This window comes from Myotis brandtii, unplaced genomic scaffold (genome assembly GCF_000412655.1).
Source record: "Myotis brandtii unplaced genomic scaffold, ASM41265v1 scaffold176, whole genome shotgun sequence".
Classification (NCBI taxonomy): Eukaryota; Metazoa; Chordata; class Mammalia; order Chiroptera; family Vespertilionidae; genus Myotis; species Myotis brandtii.
Genome location: NW_005356519.1, coordinates 2,902,985 through 2,919,117, shown reverse-complemented (window position 1 = coordinate 2,919,117; position 16,133 = coordinate 2,902,985). Strand labels below are relative to the sequence as shown.

At 37.4% G+C, this 16,133-nt stretch overlaps 1 protein-coding gene across 4 annotated transcripts in view; it reads right to left on the bottom strand.

Annotated features, from left to right (window-relative positions):
- The window catches only part of BEND6 (BEN domain containing 6), a 54,110-nt gene that overhangs the window by 6,545 nt on the left and 31,432 nt on the right, over nt 1–16,133 (bottom strand). For 3 of the 4 annotated variants that reach the window (XM_005863307.2, XM_005863305.2, XM_005863306.2), the window contains exons 4-6: nt 7,871–8,097; nt 5,740–5,932; nt 4,772–4,908 (exon numbers count right to left, since the gene is read on the bottom strand). In XM_005863307.2, the coding sequence (XP_005863369.1) occupies nt 4,781–4,908; nt 5,740–5,932; nt 7,871–8,097 (548 nt within the window). In that variant the 3' untranslated portion in view covers nt 4,772–4,780. Of the gene's footprint in view, nt 1–4,771; nt 4,909–5,739; nt 5,933–7,870; nt 8,098–16,133 lie in introns of those variants that run through there. The other variant, XM_014537312.1, reaches the window with a different exon arrangement.

Here is a 16,133-nt window from a genome sequence, read left to right as displayed (position 1 = left end):
AATCACTTTAACTACGAACAATCACGCTTAAGCTACATAATCTTTACTTAGGATAATCTCCTTCAGTTACTTCCTTGTAGCTTAACAGAACAATAGAGTAGTGACCTTGGAATGGAGATAACAAATGCCCTAACCTTTGGAATAGAATGGATAGGATTAAAATCAACTGGTATAAATACAGATGTAACAGGAGAATAAAGACAGAACCTGGCTGGAGAACCTGACTAGAGAACCTGGCTAGGCTGCTGATCAACTGAACACTGTCTCCGTGTCATTCCTTCTTCGCCAACTCTGTCCACACCTTTGGGAACCCCTGGACCTGCTGGGGTTGGACCCCAACATTCTTCCTCTTCTCTGACGTGCTCCTCATGGCCAAGCCTTGGCCCGCATTGCATCTGCTGCAGGGTGGCACCTTCACCTGCCAGGCCCTCCACCAATGGCCCAGTGTCCACTCCACAGGGCCTTTGGCCACTCATGAGGCCCTTGTGGTGGGCTGCTCAGCCAGTCCTCTCCCCGTGAGAGAGCTACTTTTCTATCCACACACCAGGAGGAGCTGTTGCGCTGCGACCACAGTCTCACTTTGGCCATCAGCCGCCAGAAGGAGAATCTTACAAATTCCAGATCTCAGGATTCTTCAGGGATAGGTCAGGGTCAGGAGTACAAAGCAACCTTCTTCAGTACTGAATAAAACACAGAACCCGTCATGGTTTGAGAGGGGCCACTTTGTGCTCGCCTGGGACTGAGCTACACCAGGTTATCCGGCCAGCTCTCACGGGTCAGGAAACCAGGTCTGACCCCATTGAACCTCCACTGAACCGGTCCCTCCAGCACAGACAGAGCATTTGGGACTGATAAGCTCCATGCGGTGTCTATGGCCAGTCGTTTATCAAGGTTGCAGCTTTGCAAACATGGCCATTTTTATGTTGTATGTAGTTTCTATAATTTATTTGCCCCCTGGATTTTAGTACAGTGTCGTGTGTGTGTTTAAAAGTCTCTCCCCATCCCTCCTCCCACCTACTACCTCCCCCCCCCAAAAAAAAAGAAATACGAAAAACTTTATGCTAGTGTTGGCTCTCTAATAGCTACTAATTGTATGACCTTGTCAATTCACTTAACCTTTTTAGGCTTTAGTTTCATTATCTCTAAAATAAGGAAAATTTTTAGACTAGAATTTTTCAACCTTGGCACAGTTGGTATTTTGGGCTGGGTAATTCTTTGCTGTCCATTGTAGGATGTTTAGCAGCATCCCTGGCTTCTGTCCACTAGATGTCAGTAGTATCACCCAGTGAGTCAACCAACAATATCTCCAGACATTTGCAAATATCCCCCAGTTGAGGGGCAGGGGACAAAATTCCTTCAATCCCATTTCAGCACTGCTGTGACTGAACTTTAACTTTTAATATATGATATGTAACATTATAGTACAGATTATATATACTTGGAAATTTCTGGAGAAGGCTGTTTAGAGGAATGTTATAGAGGTGGTGGTATGCTAATATTCTTATAAATAAAATTTTCTTCAGCTCCTACAAGAGAGAGGGGGGAAATGGAGAAAGGCCAGAAAGATTGGCAACATCAAGCTCTTGGCAAAGTGTGAGCTTCAGGCAGCTTGAGGGCAGTGAAAAATAATATAAATGGAGCCACTTTTAAGTGGAGTCAGAACTGCCATCCCAGAGGAACTGCATGTCTTACTTATTTCTCAGCCCCTTGGAATGTTAAAACTGGGCAAAAGAACCCAAAGCAGCAGTGTATCCCAGACAGTTGTTTGCAAAGATAATAAGAAAGCAGGTATTATGACTACCGGACTGAAAATTGAAAACATTCTTTAGAATTAGCATCACTGTGTTAGCTTCTTTGCACAATAGAAATCCTTCCTTCTGTTAATGTAATTGTTCCCCCTTCCCTTGCTCATAAACACCCCTTGCCTCCCCTCCTAATTGGAACACTATGTGGCTTTCTGCCCAAATCGGTGCTTTCCTAAGAGCTATTCTTTTGGATCTCAAAAAATGCCTGTTGCCTCTCACTTTGGCCAAACAGCTGTCACAGGAATGTGAGAGAATAGATGATAAAGGGGGAAGGATGTAATTGAGTATTAATCCTCAAAGAACTAAGTCTTAGCTGGGAAATGGCTGTCCTTTCAAATCCAAGCCACCGATGGCAACCTCGAACTCAGTACTGGGTGGAGGGCACAGTCAGCCACAGGGCACGTCGGTGGGGGTTGCTAAGCTTCTTGAACGAATAGGAGTTCATATAAGTCTATATGACTTTGAAGAATACTCCCTGTTAATAGTAATGCAAGGGAATTATTTTTCCAAAGAATATGTTTGAGGGACAGGGGTTGGTTGAGTAGGGGACATGCTTCACCTAGATAAGTGTAGTCAACTTTGGGGGTTCCTGTTAGTTAAATGACCACTAGATGGTGCTATACCTGACTAATGCATCAAGTATGGCTAAATACCCTGCCCTTCCCCACATAGTTTCTCAGTCCTTTTTGAAATAATTTTGATTGAACTATACTTCAAATGAAAGATACCTAAAAAAACTTTTCCCATTCAGAACAAAATTACTTCTGACACCTTGTTAATCACTATTTCTGATTCAAAATATATCCATTTCCATTCCAAGCAACTTGACAACCAAGCAAGGCTAAGGCTCAGAAGGCACAAGAGTATATTGAGTTCATAGCAAGAGATTTGTTCCTTTTTATTTTTTTATTTTTATTTTTAAAAATTTTTAAAAAAATATATTTTATTGATTTTTTTACAGAGAGGAAGGGAGAGAGATAGAGAGTTAGAAACATCGATCAGCTGCCTCCTGCACATCTACTGGGGATGTGCCCGCAACCCAGGTACATGCCCTTGACCGGAATCGAACCTGGGACCTTTCAGTCCGCAGGCCTATGCTCTATTCACTGAGCCAAACTGGTTTCGGCTTGTTCCTTTTCAAAATGTTAATTGAGGCCATACCCAGGCGATTTAATAACACTACTCCTGGCAAGCACAAGCAAAACTGATATAAAAACCTTTTGACTAAATTTCTTCAACACTCCGCTGACTGATCTTGTCAGAGGTGAGTTTTGTACTTACCCTTGGCAGTCTGAGATATTAAAAAGGCAGAAGTTAGAACATTAAAATGCTTTGGAGAGCCCTGAAATGTGATAATGTGCTACAAAAGATAGCTCTGTGACTCGTGTGTGTGGTTGCATGGTATTTAGAGAGGGAACTTGGCCATTATACACATTAATAAGGTAGCCCGTGTCAAAATGAGAAGTTCTGAGGGCTCATTTAAATACTATCTACTAACTGAGAAAATATGAAATTCACAGCCTACTTAAATTTTTAATCACGAGGGATAAAATGTCCTTATGTTTTATAAATCTTTATATATGAGCCAAGGGAAAGAATCCCTCTGCAGTTGTTATAAGTAATTTTGTTTGTTTGTCTTTAAGGAAGAGAGACTATTGTTGACCCTCATCAGTAGCCTTACTTGTATAGCAAAATAGTAAAGGACCCTCAGGGAGGATGGGGTGGTAGTCAGCAATGGGTGGAGAGCGGGTCGGTTGAATTACTACAATCCACAGTTCCACATCCCATTTAAAACACAGTCAGAGAAAAAGACAAAGAAAATAGTCTCAGAAATGATAGCGTTAGATGGAGAACAGGCAAAGCAGAAGTTAAATGGACAAAAAAACCTGCCCTCCTGTGTTTACCCTATGGCTCTATTTACCAATTAAAACATTAATAACATTGCCCTAGCTGGTTTGGCTCAGTGGATAGAGCATCAGCCTGCGGACTGAAGGGTCCCAGGTTTGATTCCGGTCAAGGGCACATGCCCAGGTTTGGGCTTGATCCCCAGTACAGGAGGCAGCAGATCAATGATTCTCTCTCATCATTGGTGTTTCTATCTCCCCCTCTCCCTTCTTCTCTGAAATCAATTAAAATATATTTTAAAAAATGAATAACATAATAATGCATATTTTTAGATATTTTCCATCAAAATAATGGAGAGGAAGGGTGAGCACAAGTGAAACAGCCAGGGGTTGTGAAAGCAAACACAAAATTCCATTTCAGAGTTTGCCTAGGGCTGGGCCTGACTCTAAAGTACATCTCTGTAAAACTCACTGTAAACAAATAATTCTTTTCCTTAGTTTAATACAAACATCTTGGTAAAAATCCTCATCCAACAAGCTAACTATAACAACTGATTTAAAGACAATGAGAAGCAGAATGGGGGGTGGTGAAGGAAACCCCTCAATACTTCCAGCCAGGAGTTGGTACACAGGTCCGATCGCTGGGTCAGAGCTGTGAGTTCAGTCCCATTGACATGCCACAGATTTCCCCCAAAGATATGTATCTCATGTGTTCTAGAGAAACGCTTCGTAAATTGTCATGTGTTCCTCCTTTGGCTCCTTCCTACCCCTACCCACAACTTAACATGTGTTCTGTGAAGGAAAAAAAAGGTCCTCAGTAAAACATACTTAAAAAACACTACATACTATATGCTCTCCTTGGAGATTTCTGGGTGCACTTGGGCATCTTAAAGGGTATCAAAATATCTGGGAGTTTTTAGGAAGGGAAAATCTGTGTAACTGAAGTCATCATTTCCCACATTTAAATTCCTCTCCCTGTCCCCACCCTCACCCCCAGGAATACCAGCATTTCACAGGCCACTGGTATTCTCGAGTAGAGTGTTCAGAAAATGCTTTTTCAGGGATAAAAGTATTGCATCTTCCTGCCACATTAGAAGGATGGTGAAGGTTGAAAATACTTACCACAAGGACCTACTTAATATCCTGAGAGTTCATATTTTTGCTTAAATTTGGCTTCTTGGTACAGTTGTTCAGCTTTTGCCCTATCATTCTTCTGATTGAGACATCATCCGTGTTGGGAAATAACTGTTTTGTGACTCCTGTAAAAAACAACAGCAGCACACAAAAACACTTTAGGAGGCCTTTGCATCTTAGGATATGAACTGAGATAAAACATGAAGCACATTACAATTTTGTCTTCATTTTGCAAAAGTAGCCCGAACACCCATGAGATCTTTAAGTAGATGAATAGATAAGTAGGCTTTACAAAGAAAGCAAGAGCTAACGAAGCTCTACATATTTGTCTTCCTATGGTACCACTCAACTTTAACCTTACTGCTTGCTCTGAAATCTCTCCTTGCTCCAAAATGCTAGGAATTTAATTGTATCTCTCCCAACATCAGTTAGAATAGTTGAGTCTGACCCTTTTCCAAGTAAGAAATTACATACTATTAAAATATAGAGAGCTGGGATTCAGTGATTCCCTAAATTTGTTAGATATTTTCAAAAAATTATTTGACAATCTAGATTATTATATTTAAGGAGAATCAGTAAGTTGAAAACCATAAGTAAAGTCAAATTAGCCTCTTTCTTCCTAGAATAAAGATAAAGGGTAGAACTAAGACAAAGAGAAAATAAGATATAAACTGTTAATGAAATTGTAGTTGAAAGGATTTACTTTTCTAAATCTATAAATTTTCTGAATCCAAACTTTTCAGTAATATTCAATTTTAGTTTTAGTTTAATATCTACTTTTAAAGTAAAGTTTTTCTATAAAATTTCCCATATTTACTAGGGTTTAGAATTTGTCCTCAGATTTTTCTTTCACAGAAAAATAAATTTGAAGAAAAATATCATAAAAGAATAACTTAACCTAGAAGCATAAAATAATTTCAAAATCATGTGACAGTATAATACAATCAATTTATCACCTATGATTTCTTGAACTTCGTTCTGATTCATAGCTGGCTTTACTGCTTTCTCCCTTGAAGTAGAGGATTTTGCACCGGTCAGGCTGTGTGTGGCCATGTATTCATTTGTGTAAAGTACTTGCATTAAATCATTAATAAACTTCTGAGGTTTGCTCTTGTTACAACGAGCAATCTGCCATTTTTCAATCTTGAACTGAAAAAAAAAAAAACACAATGAATACAGTCATTGGAAGAGGAAAAAGGAAGTAAAATCTGGAAGAATATATTACTAATTAAGGCATACCAGAAAACAGAATCAATGTTCTTTAAGGAGATGCATTGTACTTTTAGTATATACTTTACATTTCAGGGATTAGAGTTAAATGCTATCTTTGAGAAAATTCCCAATATTTGTGAGTATATACATAGACAGAGTATATACATATTCTTGTTATGGAATCTGGATTTGGTGCTTTAAGAATGATTTCCCTCCTCAATACTTAACTAAGTGTGGGAGGCAGAATAATGGCCCTGGAAACTGTGAATGGGAAAACAACTTTGTAGGTGTGATTAACGTTAAGTATCTTGAGATGGGAAGACTAGCCTGGGTTATCCAGGTGGGCCCTGACCTAATTACAGGAGCCCTTCTATGCAGAAGAGGGAGGCAGAAGAAAGGGTCAGAAAACAGGACACGATGGAGGAGAGATCTGAAGAGTGAGAGGGACTTTGCTTGCCATGGCAGGCTTTGAGGATGGTGGAAGTGGCTGCAAAACAAGGAAGGTGGTTGCCTCTAGAAGCAGGAATGGCCTTCCATTTACAGTCAGCAAGAAAATTGGAACTCAGTTCTACAACCACAGCAGCTGAATTCTACAACCCAAAGGAGCAGCAAACAGATTCTTCCATAGAGCCTCCGGAAAGGAGTCCCCTGCCAATAGCTTGATATTACCACGCTTCTGACCTACAGAACTCCCAGACACTTAATCTGTATTCTTACAAATTACTAATTCTGTGGTAACCTGTTAGACTGCAGAAGGAAACGAATACACTAAGATTCAAATATTCTGAATGATAGACTTTTAGTATGTAATATTGCTCTTGAAGGCCTATTTTCCAACAATAATACCTGATTCAAACAAAACTCCTGTCTTTTTAGCTTCTATATTTTTATTAAGAGAAATTGAGGAAGTAGCAAAAGAACTGTGTCCAGACAGCATGCAGAGGATGAAATTTACCTCTTTCCAATGATATGATTTCATAGCCCTTAATGCACAGTTATCCTTCTGTTATTGGATTTAGAATTGTCTAGTTTTAAAACATCATCACTGCCTACAATTTGACTTTAGTTTTAGAAACAACCTGGATATTTGTTTCACAAATATTAGATTTACTGTTTTATGTAATAGGAATGTTATGGTTGTGATCTAAAGTTACCTAAGAGTATCTGATAAAACAATGGTAACTTTGTGCTCTTTTTTAAAAAATGATTTTTTATTGTTGAAAGTATTACAGATGTCCCCTTTTTTCCCCATTGATCCCCTCACCCCTCTCTCCCCCCAAGGCCTTCACTGCACTATTGTGTGTCTATGGATTATGCACATATGCATGTAAGTTCTTTGGTTAATCTCTTCCTGGCCCCAAACACCTTCCCTCTGAGATTCGTCAGTCTGAAGTTCTTTGGTTAATCTCTTCCTGCCCCCCAAACACCTTCCTTCTGAGATTCATCAGTCTGATCCATGCTTCTATGTCTCTGGATCTATTTTGTTCATCAGTTTATTTTCTTCATTAGATTCCACATATGAGTGAGACCATGTGATACTTGTCTTCCCCTGAATGGCTTATTTTACTTAGCATAATACTCTCCAGATCCCTTCATGCTGTCTCAAAGGGTAAGAGATCTTTCTTTTAGACAGCTGCATAGTATCCATTGTGTAAATGTACCACAGCTTTTTTTATCCACTCATCTACTGGTGGGCACTTGGGCTGTTTCCAGATCTTAGCTATTGTAAATAGCACTGCTGTGAACATAGGGGTGCATCTATTCTTTCTGATTGGTGTTTTGGGATTCTTAGGATATATTGCTAGCGGTGCTCTTATTTTAATTTTTGTATTTAACTATATCCCAGAGAAAGATAGGATGGGTATTCCAACTGACCTGCTTCTCATCAGTGTGATGCTCTTCTTCAGCTTTCAAGGAAATTGGTGAACTGGAATTAGAATTAGAATTAGAATTACTGCACATGGAGGCAAATGAATCTGGTGAGGAGTTGTTTGTTGCTCTCCAGAGGGTAGATGCAGATGTAAACATGGTTCCTCGACCCTTAAGCACGGCCTCTGCCATACCAACCAATTCTTCAAACTGGGTAACTGCTTGTGGTAACACTAAAATGGCAAGAAAAAGTAACACTTTACAAATATTTTTTTTAGTAACAGGACATATATACATTTCTTATTGTGTGTATATGCATAGACATATGTAGAACAAATCATTAACTTTTGCTACCTTTGGAAAACAAACATGGTAAGAAAAGTGGTTGGGACATATTTACTTTTTATTAAATAATTTAGTAATTGCTCAGTAATAAAAAATCAATTTATAAATATTTGGTGACAGTATTTAAATGTTTATGCATTACATTGTAACTAAAATGAATGTTTTTACACATTGATTATTTTTTCTAATTGCTAATAGCATTATTTGAAAGTATTTAATGTGTTTGGAGACATTACTGATTCTATTACCAATCACCTTCCAGATACTCACATTAAGCCAGCTTAAGTGACAAGATAAACTAAACCATTTCTCACAGATTAAAATAAATTTTCCAAGACCTCTGCGTGTGGTTTGCCATGGAGTCAAATTCCATCAAACTAATAAAAATTCATTGCCATAATTCAAATCTATGTTTTCATATATCAAAGATGAATTCTGGTAATTAACTGAATGTCCTTTCTTTTTTTCAGTAGAAACTTACACATTCAAACGTTTCATGTCTCCATGTTAAATGGTCTTCTCTGTTGTTATATTTAGTTTGTTTCCTAAGGACAAATAACATTTTGTTGGAGTTGGAAGCCACCTTGAACCCTATCTAATTCAACTCCTCACTTTATGGTTAAGGACAAAAGACAGAAAATTTTTTTGTATATTTCTTAAACATATCATTGAGCTATAATCTTTAGAATAATGTAAGATTTGAGAGCTGAAAATCAGGTATATTGATGACATGTCCAAATTAATACATCTGGTACTATATTAATAGGAAAATCTACTAAAGAAGAAAATCTTATATATTTCAATTAATATTTACTAAGCACCTCTCCTTTGCCAGACACTTATTCAGAAATTACTTATTGAGCATTTAATAATATTAAACATTAATCTAGCTTTTACTCTGTGACAGGCCTTATTCTGGGAAATTTACTCATGTTTATTCATTTAATCTTCATTGCAACTCTATGAGATAGGTGTCATCATTATCCCTAATTTATAGATGAGGACAAGTAGGCAGTGAGAGGTTAAATAACCCATCCAGGGTCAACCCAAGTAGTGAGAAGAAGAACCAAGATTCAAATTCAGACTCTGCCAATTTCATGCTATAAACTAGAGTTGGTCATTGAACAACATGAGTTTGAACTGCACAGCTCCATTTATATGCAAATTTCCCCCCCAGTAAATATATTGGAAGTACTAGCCAGGCAGCTCAGTTGGTTAGAGCGTCATCCAGATATGCCAAAGTTTTGGGTTCAATCTCTGGTCAGGAAACACAAGAATAAGTATTTCTCTGTCTGTCTGTCTGTCTCTCTCTCATATCATGCAAAAAAAATATATATACATGAAAATTGTTAGAGATTTGTGACAATTTGAAAAAAACTCACAGATGAACTGCATAGCCTAAAAAATGAAAAGAAAATTAAGTATTCATGAATGCATATAACACACAAAATATGTGTTAATCAACTGTTTATGTTATTAGTAAGGCTTCTAGTCAACAGTAGGCTATTAGAAGTTAAGTTTTTGCAACAACATGGATGGACCTTGAGAATATTAAGCTAAGTAAAATAAGTGAGTCAGAAAAAGCTAAGAACCATTGATTTCACTCATATGTCGTATATAAAATTGAAACTGGTGAACACAAATAGCAGTGTGGTGGTTGCCAGAGGGAACAGGGTGGGAAGTGAAGGGGTCCTAATATATGGTGGCAGGAGAAGATTTGACTTTGGGTGGTCGGTACACAGTGATCTTGTAACATAGAAACCCGCACCTGAAACCTATATGATCATATTAACCAATGTCACCCCAATAAATTTAATTTAAAAAGTGGGGGGAGAAGTTAAGTTTTGGAGAGTCAAAGTTATACATGGATTTTCAATTGCATGAGTGGGGTCAGCACCTCTAATGGCCGCATTGTTCAAGAGTCAACTGTACTAATTATGCAGACACTCAACATTTTCCAACCACTATGTTAGGTGCTAGGTATGAAACTGGAAGCAAAACCAGATGTGATTCTCGTTTTTTTGCAAGTGAGAGAGGATGGAGGACATTATTTACATAACTATTCTGTGTAGTAAGAATTTGGCTTGGGCAAAGGAAGGTCTATTCTGCAGCTCCCCCTCCCCCATTCCCATCCTACTCCATCAGTTCCTGGGAGGTAATCTCTACATGCTTCAAAATTTCTCAATAGGAGTGTCTTTATTATTCATGGTGACCTCCTCAGACCACACTTTATAGTTTATGCTAAGGGGTTTCTCAGGGTAGGAATGATCATACTCAATAGTGTTAGGATAGAAGCTGGCCATGGCCAGAAAGCCAGAAAGATTTAGAGACTGAGTTCAATCACATAGGTGATCAATCAACCAATCAGTCATGCCTATGTAATAAACCCTCAATAAAAACTTTGGACACCAAAGCTCAGGTGAGCGTCCTAGATGGACAATGCTTCATGCAAATTGTAACACATAAATGCTATGAGGGTAATGCATCCTGAGGACAGCAGGAGCTAGCTGCACATCTGGAAATGGCCCAGACTCTGCCCTATGTGTCTTTTCTAACTCTGGCTGGTTCTAATTTGTATTCTTTCACTGTAATAAATGAAACCATGAATAGAATAGGTGTCAGTGAGTTGTGAGTTTCTATAGCAAATTATTCAACCTGAGGGTGTTTTTGGAAAACCCCAGAGTTTGCAGTTGGTATCAAAAGTCTTAGGCAGACTTGGCAGTCTAGAGGACAGTGCCCTTAAACTTGCAGTTTGGCTGACTCAAGGTACACGCAAAGAAATGAAAAATTACAGTCGTTAAGTGTGTAAAAAAGTAATATAAATTGAGCCACTCTGAAATGGTGTCTGAGAACCATAGGAATTGCCTTTGCACATCTCACTCCTCAAACTTCTGGGATATTAAAACTGGTCGAAATAACCTTTGGACTGGACTTAAAGCAGCATTACCCCAAACAACTGTTTGAAAAGATAAGAGAGCAGATATTATGACTACCAGAACGAAAATTAAAAACACCCTTTAGAATGAGCATTACTATGTTAATTTATCTGTATCTATAGAAATTCCTTTCTTCTACTGATACAATTATTCCTCTTCCCTTTCCCATAAATACCCTTGCCTTCAACTCCTAATTCAAATACTATTTGGGGTTCTGCCTGGATTACTGCTTCCCAAAAATAAGCTACTCTTTTGGATCTAAAAAGAATGCTGTTGCCTCTGCCTTTGGCCTTTTATTTTTAGGCTGAGTGTCACGAAGGGGAAGGGTAATGTGGTTGACCCCGCCTGGGAAAGGAAAGCTTCGATGGGGAGGTCACGATTGATCTGAGAGCTGAAGGCTGAGCAGGAATTAAATAGAGGGAATGTGGTTGACCCCGCCTGGGAAAGGAAAGCTTCGATGGGAAGGTTACGATTGATCTGCGAGCTGAAGGCTGAGCAGGAATTAAATAGTTAGAGGGAACGAGGAGGTCATCAGAGGCTTAGGAACCACACGTTTTGAATTTGAGGAACTGCAAGAAGGCCAAAGATAGAATGTAAAGAGAAAAGGAGGATTTGTTATAAAGTGAGGTTTCAAGAATATTTATTGTGTTTTCTAATAATGAAATGTGTACCTGTTCATTGGAATATATCTTTGTCATTTCTGTGTATCTCTCTATATATTCATGTATTTTCTTTTACACAGTTAGGAACATACTGTATACACAGCATTGTAGCATGTTTCCGTTTTTCCAATTAAGTCTGTAAGTTGAATATGTTTCCTAAATTATTAAATCTTCTCGAAAATATGATTTTTGAGGTCTGTTGTTTTTTTAGAAAAGAAAGCAAGAATTTATTGACTGCAGCAAAGATATACTTAGGACAATGAAACAAGGAAGGGCATAGAACATCGGTTCTCAACCTGTGGGTCACGACCCCTTTGGCGGTCGAACGACCCTTTCACAGGGGTCGCCTAAGACCATCCTGCATATCAGATATTTACATTACGATTCATAGCAGTAGCAAAATTACAGTTATGAAGTAGCAACGAAAATAATGTTATGGTTGGGTCACAACATGAGGAGCTGTATTTAAAGGGCCAGATGGTTGAGAACCACTGGCATAGAAGAAGCAACAGGAGAGCCTAGGATGGGCTGCTTTGGCTCACTGGGAAGTCAGAGAAAAGGGAGAAAAGGGGGCCTGGGAGACAAGTTCAGGACCAGCTGCTGCTGCTCATTGCCTGGGAGACAAGTTCAGGACCAGCTGCTGCTGCCCATTGCTTCCCTGGTTGCAAGTCTGATGGGGTCCCTTAGAGGTTAGGGAATAGTTGCTTATAGGGGAAGGAGATGGGAAAAGGAATGGCACGGGCATGCTCCCTGGAGGGAGAACACAGAGGTCTGATTTACATAGAGTCAAAGGCAAGATCTTACATTAAGTCTGGGCAGAGATTACGTAGATAAAGTGAGATGATATTGACAAAAGAATACACCTGGTTAATGCAAATTATAGCTAATTTGCCTACAAACGTCAGGTGGTCATAATAATCTGGCCACTCAGTGTAGAACATTTCCATCTTCTCAGAAAGTTGCTTCATGACCCTTCTAAGTCAATCCCTGCACTTGCCTCAGAGGCAACCACACATGTGACATCTTTAGCCACAGGTAAGTTTTACATGTTCTAGAATTTCATATAATTCTCTTCTTTTTGTCTTTTTTTTCCTCTCTGCATAATGTTTTGAAATTCATTCATTATATTCAGTTATTTATTGTTTTGTTGTTGCTGATTAATATTCAATTACATGGATACTCCACAATTAATGTATCCATTCATTTGTTGATGGGTTATTTTCCACCTGAAAATACAACTTTTATTTTAAAAGATTTTTTAAATGAGATTTTTAGAGAGATTGGAAGGGAGAGGGAGAGAGAAACATTGATGCAAGAGCAAAGCGTCTATTAGCTGCTTCCTGTATACCCCACACAGAAGATTGAACCGGCAACTCAGGTTGGGAATTGAACCGGCAATCCTCCAGTGCACCAGAGGACGTCCAACCAACCGAGCCACACTGGCCAGAGCAAAAATGTAACTTTAATGGTCTCCTAAGATTCTAACATATTGATGTTCTATAATTTATTTAAATGCTCCTTTTTTTTTGAATTTAGGTTGCTTTCAATTTTTCTTTATTACAAAGAAATCTCTGACAAACCACTTAGCACATACATCTTCACATGCATCTATGATCATGCTAATGCTATACATTCCTGAAAGCATAATAATAGGATCAAAGGTATAAATGATTTTAAGACTCAATTAATATTGCTGAATTGCTCTTCAGAAAGATTCTTGCAACTTAAGGTCCCACTAGCTATGCAAGAAGTTGCCATTTTACTGCACCATCAATAACAGCATTAATCACTAACAGTATTCTTCACTATTTTGATAGGCTAAAATCTTAATACAACAATTACTTGATTATTGTGAAGTTAAATATATATTTGCTATGATTATTTGAACTTCTATGAATTATCTATTAGATCATAGAATATTAGTACTTTTTTATTTTATAGTGATGCAAGAGCAAAGCGTCTATTAGCTGCTTCCTGTACACCCCATACAGGGGATTGAACCGGCAACTCAGGTTGGGAATTGAACTGGCAATCCTCCAGTGCACCAGAGGACGTCCAACCAACTGAGTCACACTGGCCAGAGCAAAAATATAACTTTAATGGTCTCCTAAGATTCTAACATATTGATGTTCTATAATTTATTTAAATGCTCCTTTTTTTTTCTTTTTGGAATTTAGATTGCTTTCAATTTTTCTTTATTTCAAAGAAAACTCTGACAAACCACTTAGCACATACATCTTCACATGCATCTATGATCATGCTAATGCTATACATTCCTGAAAGCATAATACTAGGATCAAAGGTATAAATGATTTTAAGACTCAATTAATATTGCTGAATTGCTCTCCAGAAAGATTCTTCCAACTTAAGCTCCCACTAGCTATGCAAGAAGTTGCCATTTTACTGCACCATCAATAACAGCATTAATCGCTAACAATATTCTTCACTATTTTGATAGGCTAAAAATCTTAGTACAACAATTACTTGATTATTGTGAAGTTAAATATATATTTGCTTATGATTATTTAAACTTCTATGAATTATCTATTAGATCACAGAATATTAGTACTTTTTTATTTTATAAGAGCTTAAATGATGGTTGTAAAGTGCTTATAAGAGTGGCTAATACATTTTAGGCACAATATATTAGCTACTATTATTAACTGCCTTTTATGTTGAACATTTTAACCTTTTATTTCTCATATGTGGTATTTTTCTTAGTGTTTATCTTTTAATTAAAAAAATTTTGGAAGCACACACATTTTTAGTTTTTATTTGGGTTAAAGTAGCAGTCTTTGCTTTAGTATGTTATTTATTTTTAAAGTCATTGATTACTTATATCAGTTAAATATATCCCCATATCGTTTGTACAGTTTAAACATCTATTTATAAGCAAGCTTTTCCCCCAAAATATATCTTTAAGACTTTTAATGGAAAAATTTAAATACAAAAATAGTAAACACCCATGTACTCATCCCCCAGTCTTAACTCACAGCAATCTTTTTTCATCTATACCGCCATCCAATTTTTCCCTGCCTTCTAGATTATTAGTACTTGAAACAAATCACAGGCATCATCTCATAGCATCTGTAAATGTTTCCATGTGTATTTCTAAAACGTAAGACATTTTAAAAATATAACTATAACACCTATGTCACAGCCAGAAATACTCAACAATAGCTTTTTAAAAAACTAAGTAAATGTCCAAATTTCTCTGATTGTCTTGTTGTTGTTTTTTAAAGTTAGTTTGAAGCAGGAGTCAAAAAAGGCCTATACATTACAATTGGTTGTTGTCTCTTCTAAACTGTAAGTTTTCTCTCCCTCATATTTCCCTGCAATTTATTAGTTGAAGAAAGTGCGTCATTTGTCCAGCCAAGTTTCCCAAAGTCTGGATTATGCCCCTTAAGTGGTGTTTAACATAGTCTTCCGTTCCCTGTATTAGGTTTAAATTGGTAGTTAGGTCTACAGGGCTTGATCAGATGTAGGTAGTGTTTAACTTCCATCAGGTGGCATTTAATGCATGGTTACCTTTTTCTGTGTAATATTTGCAGTCACTGATGATCACTGCTTAGATTCGCTATGCCATAGGGGTTGCAATGCCAATATTCTAAGTTTTTTCTTCTTCACTTATTAGCTGGAATTCTACAAAGGGAAACTTCTTTTTTCAAATATTTGTTTACCTGGCAGTTCATTTCATATAGTAATGGCAGAACAAATGTTGTTTTTTTGTCTGTATTTGCTAATTTTCAAAATAATTTTGGTTCTTTCTGATGACCATTCAGGTTTTTCTTCTTTGCAGACCATTATAAATCATGCATGATATGTTTCTATCTATTGTGGTTATTATTCTTACTGGTGCTCAAACTGTCCCACTTACGGCCAGTGGGAACCTCTTCTAGTTGACATGGTCGCATAGTCTTTGCTAACTTCTTTGCTTCCTGGGATGACAAGATGTTCATGTACTAATAGAGTATGTCCTCTTCAAGCCTGCTGACAAGGCTCATCTTGTTCATCTCCTGTACAAGATGGAGCATTAGCCATTTCTCCAAAGAAACTAGCTCCTTTTAGTGGAAAATTGTATTACAAGACCATGTCCAGGTGCCAGGAGTGCTTTTTGCTATTGGATTCTTATTTGTAGGCCTATTTAGTGAACAATATTAGAACATATTTATTATTAATTTTTAAAGACAAATTTCATCATATTATTTAAACAGGTACTTCCCCCTTAAATTCAGAACATGGAGATTTCATTTAAACTGTAGTTATATTTTTATTTTTATTTTTTATTTTTTTATTTTATTATTATTATTTTTTAAATATATTTTA